We start from the raw sequence: 15,064 nt of genomic DNA, 5'->3' as shown, positions 1-15,064 counted from the left end.
CTATTTTTATTTCAAAAATGTAAATCTATGAAAAGAACCCACATGCCTTAGAATTGAATGCAAAGGGTAGTTTTTGTCCCAAAAATACTGGGAAAAGCTGATTTTTAAGAATCCAATAGAGGGGCAGTGGGTTAAGCCTGTGCCTTCAGCTCAGGTCATGATCTCGGGGACCTGGGATCGAGCCCCGCGTCAGGCTCCTTGCTCAGCGGGGAGCCTGCTTCCTCCTCTATCTCTGCCTGCCTCTCTGCCTACTTGTGATCTCTGTCTGTCAAATAAATAAATAATATCTTAAAAAAAAAAAGAATCCAATAGATTTTGTAGTATTCAGTTTAAGGGCGAAGACAACTAACTTTGAATAGTTCATATGAGGAAATACTGACAGTTCTATCCTCACCGTTTGACAACGATTAAAGAACAGCTACACAGTTGTTTCTGAATTTCCCAAATTAAAAACTTATGAATAAATGATAAACTGCTGTCCCTCAATCCAACACTACAATATTAATAACAATACAGATTTGTCTATTCACAGTTTTAGCCACAGTTCTAAATTTTGATCAGCGTTGCCATTAGCCTAGAGAAACAGCACAAATATAAAAATTGAAATGCTATCTCATGTCTCTAAATAATCCCTATTCTGTGATCTTATCTCTATATAATAACAAATATATGAGTAACCAGCTCACCAATTAACTAACTGCCAACTTAGTACATAAAGACAGAATCATCACCAGATGTTTACAAAGAATTACTGTTCACGAAGTAGGTTTCTGACAATCAATATACACATTTAACCCATTTGGCCAATTTAGGTAGCTTGATCAAACATCACACATGTGTGCCAGGCTTTTTTTTTTTTTTTTTTTTTGAGGTGAGGGGCGTAAGAGCACCAGAATTTCCCAGTTTCCATTCTCACACAGGTGAAGCAATCAGAATTTTCAGATCTGCAATCAGTTAGACTTAACGTGCAACTTTGGATGTGCTTTTGATGATTAAGAAAAATTCTGCTACCTACATGTAGATGCCCATCAATTTGATAATCCAGTAATAATGTGAAGATATTATTTTATTTACATTAGAGTTCATCCTTTTAGGACGGCACTCCCTGAAACCATCAATACTCCAGTGTTCAGTAAAATGATGTCTCACCTGGGATGATACTAGAGAAGGAAACACTTGATACCCTCTGGAAAAGATAATCATCCTTATCATAGCCTGTTACTTTGAGAAAGAAAGCTTCATTCGGTGGTATAAAGTCAGAAATATTCCACACGCCATAAGGTTTTCGGTCTGGGTAGTATTTAACAGGAATAGTCTTAAGAGAACTGCCTGAGGTACTCAGAAGTTCAAGACGATCTACTCTGGCTGGGATGGAAATTCCAGAAGTATTCAGCAGCACATAGGTAGGTATTCCTACAAGAGAAAGGTTTTGTTATTACTTACAAGTAACATGCAATGGAGGTTATAAATTCTTGCATTATAATAACAGATAAGTATCATGAGTACTACAAACTCTCCTATAAATTGTGGCTTAATTATAGAATCTTTTTTACATAAATAATGTATATTTACAGAAACTTTGGAAATCCTAATAATGATTTTTATCTATTTTAATAATAATTATACATGGAAAAACTAGAATTGTGAATACTGTGTTACATGATGTTTAATAACATGAATATTTAATTTTTAAAGACTCACTCTTTGTATCTCTCTAGTAACTACAGCCATAAAATAAATAAACAATAAAAAAGGAAATCTGAAGAGTCACAGTAAGATTAAGCATTTTTTAGCTATAAAACTATAATCCTGCATGAATAAAATAAGAAGAACAAGGTTTAAGAAGCAGCAGGAATTTTACCTTTGAATGCACAATAATATATGATGTCTTTTAATTTTTTAGCTATCTAGACACATAAAATCCACATTTTTTTTTACCTTAACAACACAGCAATGAATAGATGTCAGTAAAAAGTCTCAAGACCTAGGTCAGTAGTTTTAAAGGTTCAGTAAGTTTAGGAATCCACTGTGGTGCTTGTTACAATGCGTATTCCTGTGTCCAACCTAATTCAGTTCTAATTCAGGAGAGCTGGCGTGGGTCCCAGGAATCTTAATTTTTAACAAGCTCTCTGAGTAATTTCAGTATCACTGGTCTTGGGAATAGACTTTGAGAAAAAAAAAAAAGGACTATGCCAAGAATACAATTATGTTTAAAGTAAAGATGTTTGTTTCCCAATTTTGTTAAATACAACAGAATTACAAAATCACAAACAGTTCGAGAAATATTTTGCACTTGGATATCTACCATGTCGATTTTGGTAGTATGTACATACAAACCTTGCACTGGTCTGCTGACTGTCTTTTTGAAGTCCAGGGTGGGCTTTCTGGAAAAACCAGCTCGGAAATCAATAGTACTAAGGCCAGTGATGCGAACAGAGTGCCTTCCACTGCTTGAAGTCTGAAAAATGTTGAAAGACAAATCCCATCAGTTGATCCAGGTTACCAGTCACAACACTAACCAGGATGGGAAAATACAGAGTGTTTAATTAGGATGGATGTCCAATAACTGAAGCTCTGACCTGGATGTTCTAAACTAGGATTCTACACCTTAAATGCAAGTTTCATAATACATATCCCAGAGGACTGCCCTAAAATAAAATTCAGTAATACACTGCAAGCCAATGTTAAAAGATACAGGTGTTCAGTCACCAGTGAATAGCCCTGAAGTTAATCTGTAAAAGCTCCACAAGGATACAAATCTTTATTTTGTTCACTCTGGTTTACATGGTAGATGTTTAGCAATATCGATGAAATGAATGAATGACTAACTCTTCTCCCCTTACTATCCAGGTTTGATTCTGGAAAATATTTCCTTTTTATTTGCCTCTGGGAAGATACAGCCAGGGCAAGCACTCTTGACCACTCTTCAGATTTGAGCCAACCAGCATCCCCAGCTCAGTCAGCAGTGTCTCTGCCAAGGCACTAGGTGCTGGAGAGACAAATGTGAGTATAACATGGTCCCTATCCTCTAAGAGCTCATGGCTTGTGAAGAAGACATATGGAGAAATAGAAATCTTTAATATGATACAGTATTAGAAATACATAAAAGGAACAGATTAGACTATAGTTTGGCTCAAACCTCCCAAAGAGGATGATGGCTGGTACAGGAATTCAGTAAAGTGTCAGGATATAAAATCAATACACAGAAATCAGTTGCATTTCTTTACACCAACAACAAGACAGAAGAAAGAGAAATTAAGGAGTCAATCCCATTTACAATTGCACCCAAAACCATAAGCTACCTAGGAATAAACCTAACCAAAGAGGCAAAGAATCTATACTCAGAAAACTATAAGGTACTCATGAAAGAAATTGAAGAAGACACAAAGAAATGGAAAAATGTTCCATGCTCATGGATTGGAAGAACAAATATTGTGAAAATTGTCTATGCTACCCAAAGCAATCTACACATTTGATGCAATCCCTATCAAAATCCCATCCATTTTTTTCAAAGAAATGGAACAAATAATCCTAAAATTTATATGGAACCAGAAAAGACCTCAAATAGCCAAAGAAATATTGAAAAAGAAAGCCAAAGTTGGTGGCATCACAATTCCGGACTTCAAGCTCTATTACAAAGCTGTCATCATCAAGACAGTATGGTACTGGCACAAAAACAGACATATAGATCAGTGGAACAGAATAGAGAGCCCAGAAATAGACCCTCAACTCTCTGGTCAACTAATCTTTGACAAAGTAGGAAAGAATGGCCAATGGAAAAAAAGACAGCCTCTTCAACAAATGGTGTTGGGAAAATTGGACAGCCACATGCAGAAAAATGAAATTGGACCATTTCCTTACACCACACAAAAAAATAGACTCAAATGGATGAAGGACCTCAATGTGAGAAAGGAATCCATCAAAATCCTTGAGAAGAACACAGGCAACAACCTCTTTGACCTCAGCCGAAGCAACTTCTTCCTAGAAACATCACCAAAGGCAAGGGAAGCAAGGGCAAAAATGAACTATTGGGACTTCATCAAGATCAAAAGCTTTTGCACAGCAAAGGAAACAGTTAACAAAACCAAAAGACAACTGACAGAATGGGAGAAGATATTTGCCAACGACATATCAGATAAAGGGCTAGTATCCAAAATCTATACAGAGCTTAGCAAACTCAACACCCAAAGAACAAATAATCCAATCAAGAAATGGGCAGAGGACATGAACAGACACTTCTGCAAAGAAGACATCCAGATGGCCAGATGACACATGAAAAAGTGCTCCACATCCCTCGGCATCAGGGAAATACAAATCAAAACCACAATGAGATACCACCTCACACCAGTCAGAATGGCTAAAATATACAGGTCAGGAAATGACAGATGCTGGTGAGGATGCGGAGAAAGGGGAACCAACCTACACTGTTGGTGGGAATGCAAGCTGGTGCAACCACTCTGGAAAACAACATGGAGGTTCCTCAAAAAGCTGAAAATAGAGCTACCTTATGACCCAGCAATTGCACTACTGGGTATTTACCCTAAAGATACAAACGTAGTGATTCGAAGGGGCACGTGCACCCGAATGTTTATAGCAGCAATGTCTACAATAACCAAACTATGGGAAGAACCTAGCTGTCCATCAACAGATGAATGGATAAAGAAGATGTGGCATATATATACAATGGAATACTATGCAGCCATCAAAAGAAATGAAATCTTGCCATTTGTGATGACGTGGATGGAACTAGAGGGTATTACTCTGAGCGAAATAAATCAATTGGAGAAAGACAACTATCATATGATCTCCCTGATATGGGGAAGTGGAGATGCAACATGGGGGGTTTGGGGGTAGGAAAAGAATAAATGAAATAAGATGGGATCAGGAGGGAGACAAACCATAAGAGACTCTTAATCTCACAAAACAAACTGAGGGTGACTGGGGGGAGGGGTGTAGGGAGAGAGTGGTGGGGTTATGGACATTGGGGAGGGTATGTGATATGGTGAGTGCTGTGAAGTGTGTAAACCTGGCAATTCACAGACCCATACCCCTGGGGCTAATAATACATTATATGTTTATAAAAAAAATTTTTAAAAAAGAGGATGATGGCTGAACTAAATATTGAATGATAACTCAGCACTGAAGTGACTCCCATGTGTAAAAATTATATGTAATTTGGATGAGGGCCACAGGATAAAACAGTAACACTAATGTTTATAGGGTACTTCCTGTATGTCCAGACTCTTTAAATACATTGGATTATTTAATTTTCATCACAATCTTATCTGATATATATCGTCATTATCATCATCACACAGATAAGGAGGTGGGGCACGGAGACTTTAAGTAGCTTCCCAAGTTCACAAGGCATTCTAACTATAGAGGTGGGGTTTTAATGGAAAGGTCAGTTTCCAGGGTCTTCACCACAGTGCTGCATTGTCTTCCAAGGGCAAGATAAGTCAGAGTTAGCCTCTATCTCAGTATCTTTCAACCTACGATCTGAGGAACACCTATCTACAGCTACACAAAATCACTCAGGTTGTTTCTTGAAAATGCGGACTTCTGGGCTCCAGTCCAGATTTACTGGATCAGAACCTTTGGTGAGTGGAGCCTAGGAATCTACATTTCAAAAACCCACCCAACATTTATGAATAAGAGTTCACCATTATTTTTTTTACATTGATTATCAAGATTCTCAAGATAAAATGACCACATGATAGTAGCATTGATAGAATGCACTAGAAATATATGTGCCTATATTATACATAACCATACATAAAATTTTAATCTGAGCAGCCAGATTAAGCCCACACCATGATTAAAAACATGCCATCCCCAGGGCTCTGCAAACTACAAAGCCTTCCTGAAATCACTGTGGTTCCTTGTTATTTACCGACAAGAAGAGGAAAGATGAGGAGATATGTCCCTTTTGCTACCATATTTTTTTGTCATTGAGCAAAACCTGCAAAAACCCCAAAAGAAAAAAAAGTGAAAGAAAAGAAAAAACCTACATCTCCATAAAAACAGGTTTGTTGTATTCTCAGTATAAAGGATGCTGCTAATGACTACAGCTCACTTTCCTAAGGGTTAAAAAGACTGTATGCTTAAGTGTGGGGGTCTCAGTACCACCACTTATTCTATTATTTCTTTTTTTTTTTTTTTAAAGATTTTATTTATTTATTTGACAGAGATCACAAGTAGACAGAGAGGCAGGCAGAGAGAGAGAGAGAGAGGGAAGCAGGCTCCCCGCTGAGCAGAGAGCCCGATGCGGGACTCAATCCCAGGACCCTGAGATCACGACCCGAGCCGAAGGCAGCGGCTCAACCCACTGAGCCACCCAGGCGCCCCTATTCTATTATTTCTAAAGGAAAATGTGTCATGAATTCCATATAATAAAGCAAAAATATGTATCTATATATTATATCTATATATATATTATATATCTATCTATACATCTAATTTATATCTATGTGAGAAAATTAGAAATTACCCATGCTTGAAAATATGGCATCTTCCATTACTAAACAATACATTAAAAATAAAGCAGAGTTGATGAATAGGGAGCTTCCTTATAACCACTGTAGACTTAGTGTAAAATAAATTAATTTTCATCCTTAAAATACACTATTTAACAAAGTATGTTGAAATAAGGATGTAGGTTTCCTATTCTCTGAGCAATGACAAAATTATGAAGGGTAATAAGTTAATAAAATATTTTAACTTCATGTTTCTATATTATATGATAAACAGTAGGAATATCTGCATAGAATTTAAAAGGCTTTGTAAATAAAATATACTTCCAAATAAGTCAGTTTCCATGCAAAATTATATCCAACTCTATTAATTAGGGTAATGGGAGCAAAGGACATCACAAATAAACCAAAATTATGGTTTAAAAATAATAAAAGGAAGAGATTTAAATTAAGTCAAAAAAGACCTCTGAGGGTGCCTGGGTGGCTCAGTGGGTTAAGCCGCTGCCTTCGGCTCAGGTCATGATCTCAGGGTCCTGGGATCGAGTCCCACATCGGGCTCTCTGCTCAGCAGGGAGCCTGCTTCCCTCTCTCTCTCTGCCTGCCTCTCTATCTACTTGTGATCTCTGTCTGTCAAATAAATAAATAAAATCTTTAAAAAAAAAAAAAGACCTCTGACACTCATGCATGCATTTATCATTCCTTAATCATTCTCTTGAAAGAATTACAATAATATTTGGATAATATTGTGGGAACACAAAACTTCACATTAAAATGTCTTTATAAGAAAGTGCCATAGGAGCACCTGGGTGGCTCAGTCAGTTAAGTAGCTGACTCTTGACTTCAGCTCAGGGTCTTGGGATCAGCCCCACGTGGGACTCTGCACTGAGTGTGGAGTCTGCTTCTTTCCCTTTCCCTCTGCCTCTGCCCCTTCCCCCAACTCATGTGTTCTCTTTCCCTAAAATAAATAAATATATCTTAAGGAAAAAGTACCATAGTTTACTTGATAATTTTAGTCTGTTTTCTTAAGATAAACTATTATTTTAGTCTGTTTCTTAGCTGAGCTCCCTTTTTCAAATATTAGTGTTAATAAGAACAAAAGGTCCTATGTATGATGATGTTAAGATGAACCAGGAAAAGGACAAAGAGAAAGAAAGAAATACTAACATATAAAAAATGCATACTGTAAAACAGTATAAATAATCACTTTTGGTATTTACGAAAACCCTGTACGGGAGTATATTATCCTAATTTCACAGATCAGAGAGATTAAGTAATTTGCTCAAAGTCATAAATACAGCAGGGGGCAGAGATGTGATATGAACTCAGTGAGGCTCCAGTAACCAACACTGATAGGCACCCCATGCATTTCTCATGACTATCTTAATGGATTTGATTATGCTGGTTTTAGAGATTACACTAAAATAGTAATGTGAAACTTCCAAGACAATTCAGAGGAGAGAAGCAGAGGCATGTGAGAGAAAAGAAGGATGGGGGCAAGGAGAGAGCAGAAGCGGACAAGGTGCTTCAAGACAGAACACCAAACCTGCTAAACTCACAAAAGTCTTGTTATTAATGGATTTCCTGTGATATTTTTTAATGAGGCTGAACTTTGCCCTGCATCAAAGTACAGAAGTTATAATCAACATACGCATAATCGGGAGATAAAAAAGCTCTCAGGAAACTCCAGAAATATTGGGAGAAGGCTCTAGATTCTCACATGTTATGGACACAAGGGGATTGGAGGAACAATAATCATATGAAGGTCTTGGAGCAACAAAGAATATTCAGCTAATTCTGTAACTGAGTCTGAGAGGCAGTCCAGCTGCATATTCTTTCCCTTTTTTTCCCCTCCAAATTATTCTAGCTATTTTAGTGTCATTTTTCTTTATGTATAATAAAATTAGTAAGACCACAGTTACTGATTTAATATTTTTCTATTTGGTCTTTAAATCATGTATATTTATATCATGTGAGTTATTTGAATTTGACTCCAAAAAGCATCTATCTACCACAGAATATCTTGAAGTATCATTTCTGCACAGAACCACCCTAACCTCATTGCTTCTGCAGTTAAGAAAAGGGAAATCTAGGGGTGCCTGGGTTGCTCAATGGGTTAAGCCTCTGTCTTCAGCTCAGGTCATGATCTCAAAGTCCTGGGGTCAAGCCCCACATTGGCCTCCCTGCTCAGTAGGGAGCCTGCTTCCCCCTCTCTCTCTGCTTGACTACTTGTGATATCTCTCTCTTTCTCTCTCTCTCTCTCTGCCAAATAAATAAAGAAGAAGATCTTTAAAAAGAAGAAGAAGAAGAAGAGGGAAATCTAGAAACAGCATGATAGCTCCAACCATAACAGGAACATTTCTAGACGCTAGACACCAAACAGGATTTGTATGGGCTAGAAACTCTGAGAGTCTTTCATACAGTTTTTCATACAGAGGGTTTTTCTGAAAGTATTTCATAAAGCATATTTACTCATACAATTTTTAAGGTCATAAAGATCTATTATGAACTTTATTCTGAATTAAAGTGAATTACTCTCTGAATTCAAAGTCATGAATTCAAAATTACTCTGAATTCATTAATGCTCTGAATTCAAATGTCATGTTGGTTAAGTCATAGAAGGGTCTGAGTCAGGAATACACAGGCTGCTTGCAGTGTGAGCAGAGCAGAGGCAAAGATAAAATTATATTTGATATTTACTGGCATCCTAAAGGTGGTCAACAAGTAGTGTTGATCCACAAAGGAGTAAGAGAAAAGAAGGAGCAGAGTAGACCAGAGTCTAGGTTTCTGGACTGGAGTCTGTGAGCAGTTAAAAAGGACAGAGTGAAGTACCGTAAACAAGCACCATGGAGAGCTCCAGGAAACATTAGTTACTCTTCTGCTGTCTTCCTGGTCAGCTCTATTGCACATGGACCTACTTCTTAGTTTAAGCATAAAGGCCTATTAAATACCTCTCTATACTGAAAGTCCATTAAGGCAGTAACTATATCATATTCATCATCTTAAGTACTAGTGAATGCCAGATTCATCAAGAATCTATTGACTTTTTCTAGGAGCATTTGTTAAGTATGTTCACACATTATTTCATGTAATCCTACTGCATACAAAGATGACTTTATAGCACCACAAAGAAATTGAGGGTTGCAGAAAGGGAGATGGATGGGGGCATGGGGTAACTGGGTATGGGTATTAAGGAGGGCCCGTGATGTGATGAGCACTGGGTATTATACACAACCAATGAATCATTAAACATTACATCAAAAACTGTATATTTGCTAAGTGAATTTAAAGTTTAAAAAAAAGAGAGAGAGAGAGAAAATAAACTGATGTTCAAATAAATGATTACTTGCCTAGGTTTAGATAGCAAGTTCAATGGCAACCATTCCAAGTTCAGTGTTCTTTCCGTAGGACCTAAGTCTATGCACAGCATTTTAGGATAATAATCTCTGGGCTGATCTGGACACTATGGGTAGCAGACAATAATACCCTCCACCTATTCATTTACCATTGTTACATTTCTAAATATGCTTTCACTTAGGACAGGTTAGTGGAGTATTAGTAAACTGCTTTCTGAGGCGGGGGTGGGGGGGAGAAGCCTTAATTTTTGGCATTTGCTGGTGTAAATAATACCACCAAGGCTGATTTCAAGTTTCCCACATGGCATTACTGAATACAGAGGTAGGAAGAAAAAGTGTATCATTTCCTCTATGGGCCATTACGAGCTAGATCCAATATATCGCTAGGCCATGATAATAGGGAGTAAAGTATGTCTACCATTCACAGAGATGTCTGTGTCATCCCAGAAGGGACACAACTCCCTTTTTCTAAAAATTCAATGCACATCCTCCAGTCTTTTCCCTCATTATAATAACTGAAGAGGCTGAATGTTCTAAATTATTGTGGAGTCTCCGTCAGCTTGGGTTCCCAAATGACTGTGTAAAGGGGTCTTGTCAACACCCAAAGGGCATGTAACATTAGTAAGGAATTAACTGTCTTGTATTAAGCCAGTGAGAATTCCTCCTACTACTAAATGTGAAACCTATCCTATTATAAGTTGAATTAAAATCTGGTTGATAGAGCTGGCTTTGCTTTCTTTTTCTTAAAGAGTTTCAATGTTTTATTTAAAAAAATAAAAAAAGCCCAAAGTAGGGATGAAAGTCACATATAATTTGCATTAATGAAAGGATAAAGATAATTTTCAATTTACACATATTTAAGAGTATAAGAAAAACTAATTATACCATTAATGTGTTAGTAAGTAGGTATTATTTTCCCCATTTTTCTCAGACTCATGAAATAAGGTAATTTCATTAAGGTCAAAAAGATATTAAGTAGTGGATCTTAAATTTAAAAAGATGCCCTATGATCCTGCAGTTGCACTACTGGGTATTTACCCCAAAGATACTGATGTAGTGTAAAGAAGGGCCATCTGTACCCCAGTGTTCATAGCAGCAATGGCCACAGTCACCAAACTGTGGAAAGAACCAAGATGCCCTTCAATGGACGAATGGATAAAGAAGATATGGTCCATATATACAATGGAGTATTATGCCTCCATCAGAAAGGATGAATACCCAACTTTTGTATCAACATGGATGGGACTGGAAGAGATTATGCTGAGTGAAATAAGTCAAGCAGAGAGAGTCAATTATCATATGGTTTCATTTACTTGTGGAGCATAAGGAATAACATGGAGGACATTGGGAGATGGAGAGGAGAAGTGAGTTGGGGGAAATTGGAGGGGTAGACAAACCATGAGAGACTGTGGACTCTGAGAAACAAACTGAAGGTTTTGGAGGGGAGAGGGGTGGGGGGTTGGGTGAGCCTGGTGGTGGGTATTATGGAGGGCACGTATTGCATGGAGCACTGGGTGTGGTGCATTAACAATGAATTCTGGAACACTGAAAAGAAATAAAATAAAATAATAAAAAAAGATGCCCAACTCTTTTCAAAGTATTTGTTCCTGAATGGCTTACTGTTCTTCAGAAATTAAAGAAATATGGTGGTTTCAAATATTTACTGAGAACCTACTATGGACTAAGTATCATGCCAGGCACAAAACATAATAATGCTAGCTAGATTTAAATACTATCATTTTATTAAGCATTGTATTTTTAAAGAAATGTGATACAGGGAGATAAATGTACCCAAAGCACAGAATAAATTCTATTTCAATATATACATATAGATAAATATATGCATTTATATATAACACAAGTGTATAGATTTCTTTTTTAAAGGAAACATTCCATTTGGTTGATAACCTGATATCAGCACACTAAAATAACTGGGAAATTTTCCAGGAAAAATCCACTATAAAGCATTCCATTGACCCAAAACATCTGAATTAAGGATGTACCTAATCCCTTTAAATAACACACCTGGTATAGTCTTCATGCTTATTTAAGAGTCACCAGGTGAGAATAATTGGAGGCGAGCACAATACTCTTTTTGTGTGGTCCATTGTAGACTTGAATTTTTTTAAATTATGATTCCTAAACAAGTTTATGCCACTTGAGTATGATTTCTAAAATATTCTTATCTTTAGAAAATCCATTAGTAGTCTCTGGCAACCAGCATAGCCATCCGAAACCAGAATATTTTCTATTAGTCTCAGAATCCCAATATGATCATGTGGTTGCATACACATCTTTCTCTACGTGGAAGGTTATCTAAGGCCAATTTATCCAAATTTACTTAACAGAGATGTGACCCAGGGGATGTGTTAGATTCCATGATCACTCTAATAATCCTAGACTAACAGAAGCAGTTTGTGCCATGTAAAAACCCAAAGGTTGCTGACAATTATTTGATGTCTTTGTAGGAAGTTTCCCTGAAGGAACAGACGACAAAATTTGGCCTGAGAGTTTCTGTGGTTATATTCAAATATTCTATATATAGATACAGCTCCCTGAATGGAAAATCTGTATTGCTCAGAAATAAGATCCAGGATTTGGAGATTCCCTACAATGGAAATTTAGGGACATAAGATGACTTTCCCTTTTGTTTTTAATAAAACTTTACATTCTTTTAACTTCCCTCTTTTTAACAGGTTTTCACCAGCATCAGAGGTGTCTGCATCAGACACCCGAGTCATTTATACGACCTATATGGATGAGTTGACTCATTGTCTCTGTTTGGTAAGAGTGCTCTAATAAGTCACAGAAACGTAACCACCAAGGTTTTAAAAGAAAACTACAGAAGAAAAGAAACTACCACTGTCATAGCATTTTATTTATTTATTTATTTTTAGTTTTTTAATTATATTAAATCATGGACAAATTAAGGTGTCCCGTACCAGCACATCAACTAGAGGCTAAAATCAACTCCTCAGCCTACTTCCTTGGATATCATCAGAATAAATGCGTTAGTTTTTATTCATGAATATTTATACAGTTCCTTCCCAAGCATTGTGGCATATGCCAGTGATAAAATGTGGTCTAGAGTAAAACAGAGAAAATCTGTACAGAAATAAAATCATGGGGTGCTTGGATGACTCAGTCAGTTAAGTGTCTCGTGATTTCCACTCAAGTCATGATCTCATGAGTCATGGAGCTGAGCACCTCCCTGGGCTCCTTGCTCAGTACACAGTCTGCTTGAGATTCTCTCCTTCTGCCCCTCCCCCTGCTGGTGCTCTCTCTTGTTCTCTGTCTCTAGTCTCTCGAATAAATAAATCAATAAATCTTTAAAAAAATATTTAAGGGGGAAAATCATCAAAGAAGGAGGTGCAGAAAAATTGCAATAGAAAGCCAGAGGGAAAAGCAGAGCCTTTCAGATGGAAAAACTCAGAAAAGGCTTGATAAAAGTGTTGTCATTTGCCGTGGAAGTTGTAAGTCAGACGAAAAGCAAGGGCATTCTAGGAAAAGGAGCAACTTAAGAGAAATCATGGGGCAAGAGAATGTGGTAGGAGATGGGGTGAGGGACAGTATAAAGCTGTATTTGACTAGAGCATAAAGGCAAGTGATGGACAGGAGCTAGCAGGATTGGTTGAAGCTCATTGGTTGCCTTTGAATACCATACTAAGGTCAAATAATAGACTGATTGTTCTCCGTACTTGGGATTGAAAACTGCTTTGTGAAATAGTCAAAAAGCCATTATTAATTCTACTAATAGAGCAGACATTTTCCAGATAGCAGAGTGCATGGGAGATAACACCAGGGATATACTATCTAATCTCAGACCTTTCTCTTCTGGAGAAAGTGCACATGTAAAACATTATCACTCATTAGCCATCTGAAAGGGAGAGCCAAAGTCAGCAGTGGTATTTGTATCAGTAGGTTCAGCTCAATTTCCTTTGCATCAACCTGACATGTTATTTTGGCATTTCGCTTAGGAGCAAAAGAAGCTTATTATCTTTAAAATGCATTGTAATGTGTGTCCTTTGTTCAGCTGCCACTAATTGTGCTCTAGAAATGGGGTAACGGCAAAACCAGAGGCTTTTGGGGTGAGAACTAGATATGAATTTAAGATAATATGATAATAGATACTGTGTCCTTTTATTGTTTTCTTAATTATAGGAGACTGAACTTAGAGACTTGTCTAAACAGAGTCCCCATCACCTCATCCCCTTAGCATCTCCCTCCTCACTCACAGAGTAATCCTCAGTGCTTCTCTGTTCTTAATTATCAATTAAAAGGTGCTTAGTGCCCATTAAATACTGGGGAACAAGGCCAAGGGCAGAAACACCATAAATGTTTATTGAATGGATGACTGAATGGGTAGGTGTGCTAGGCACGAGCTAAAACCACAGCTATGCAATATTCCTATTCTTCTAGGCAAGAGTTTTACTAGAGGAAATACCACTGGTAGCAATCCAAATCACCTGTAGATGTGGTTCAAATACTTCGCAATAAATTGCCAATAATGCAAAAGAAATGTCGTCACTTGTACATATTTCACAATCAATAACCAATGTCTTAATCAGAAAGTAAGAACAAGTTGCCTCGGTGAACCTGCTAGCTCAAGACACTGCAGGCTTAGGTCATGCTTAAAGTATTTGAGGAAAAAAGAGACTCAGAACCTCCTATACTCCTTCCAACTGTGGTCACAAAAAGTCAGACTCAACACTAGTCATACTGTGGGCAAGTTGGTTGAAATAACCATAACATCAAATTTGGCCATTTTTATTTAAAACAGAGCAGTAAAGTCTTCATCATTGTCAATCTACTGCACCCAGTAAATACTGAGTAACTAGTATGGGCAGGGAACTGGGTGAGTAAAACAGGCAGATGGACCGTTATATTTCACTTTTACTATATTTTCACTTACACTCTTACCCCATAATATCCATCTTCCAAAAAATCCATATTACAGTTTCTACTTTTCCTACAAGGCTGAAAGTTCTGAGAATAAAGAACCATATTCTAGGGCTTGAATGGAGTTATGGTGGAAACTTTCATTAAGTTGGGACAGTTAATACAGGCATTGTTTTAAAAAGGAAAAAGCAAGCAAAACTGGCATTCAGTGTGGTGCATAAACAATGCATTCTGGAACACTGAAAAGAAATTAAAAAAATAAAAATTAAAACAAACAAACAAAACCTGGCATTCAAAAATGGTGCCTCAACTTGCTATGGTGTAAAGTGCACTTTCACA

At 37.2% G+C, this 15,064-nt stretch overlaps 1 protein-coding gene across 1 annotated transcript in view; it reads right to left on the bottom strand.

Annotated features, from left to right (window-relative positions):
• The window catches only part of LOC111150763 (hemicentin 1), a 471,859-nt gene that overhangs the window by 276,266 nt on the left and 180,529 nt on the right, over positions 1 to 15,064 (bottom strand). Inside the window, exons 7-8 of the mRNA XM_022508355.1 lie at positions 2,338 to 2,458; positions 1,150 to 1,413 (exon numbers count right to left, since the gene is read on the bottom strand). Coding sequence (XP_022364063.1) covers positions 1,150 to 1,413; positions 2,338 to 2,458 — 385 coding nt within the window. The remainder of the gene's footprint in view (positions 1 to 1,149; positions 1,414 to 2,337; positions 2,459 to 15,064) is intronic.

Source organism: Enhydra lutris, unplaced genomic scaffold (genome assembly GCF_002288905.1).
Source record: "Enhydra lutris kenyoni isolate GAN:26980312 unplaced genomic scaffold, ASM228890v2 scaffoldscaffold24, whole genome shotgun sequence".
Taxonomy (NCBI): Eukaryota; Metazoa; Chordata; class Mammalia; order Carnivora; family Mustelidae; genus Enhydra; species Enhydra lutris.
The sequence above is the reverse complement of the archived record's forward strand: the minus strand, read 5'-3'. Positions and strand labels throughout refer to the sequence as shown.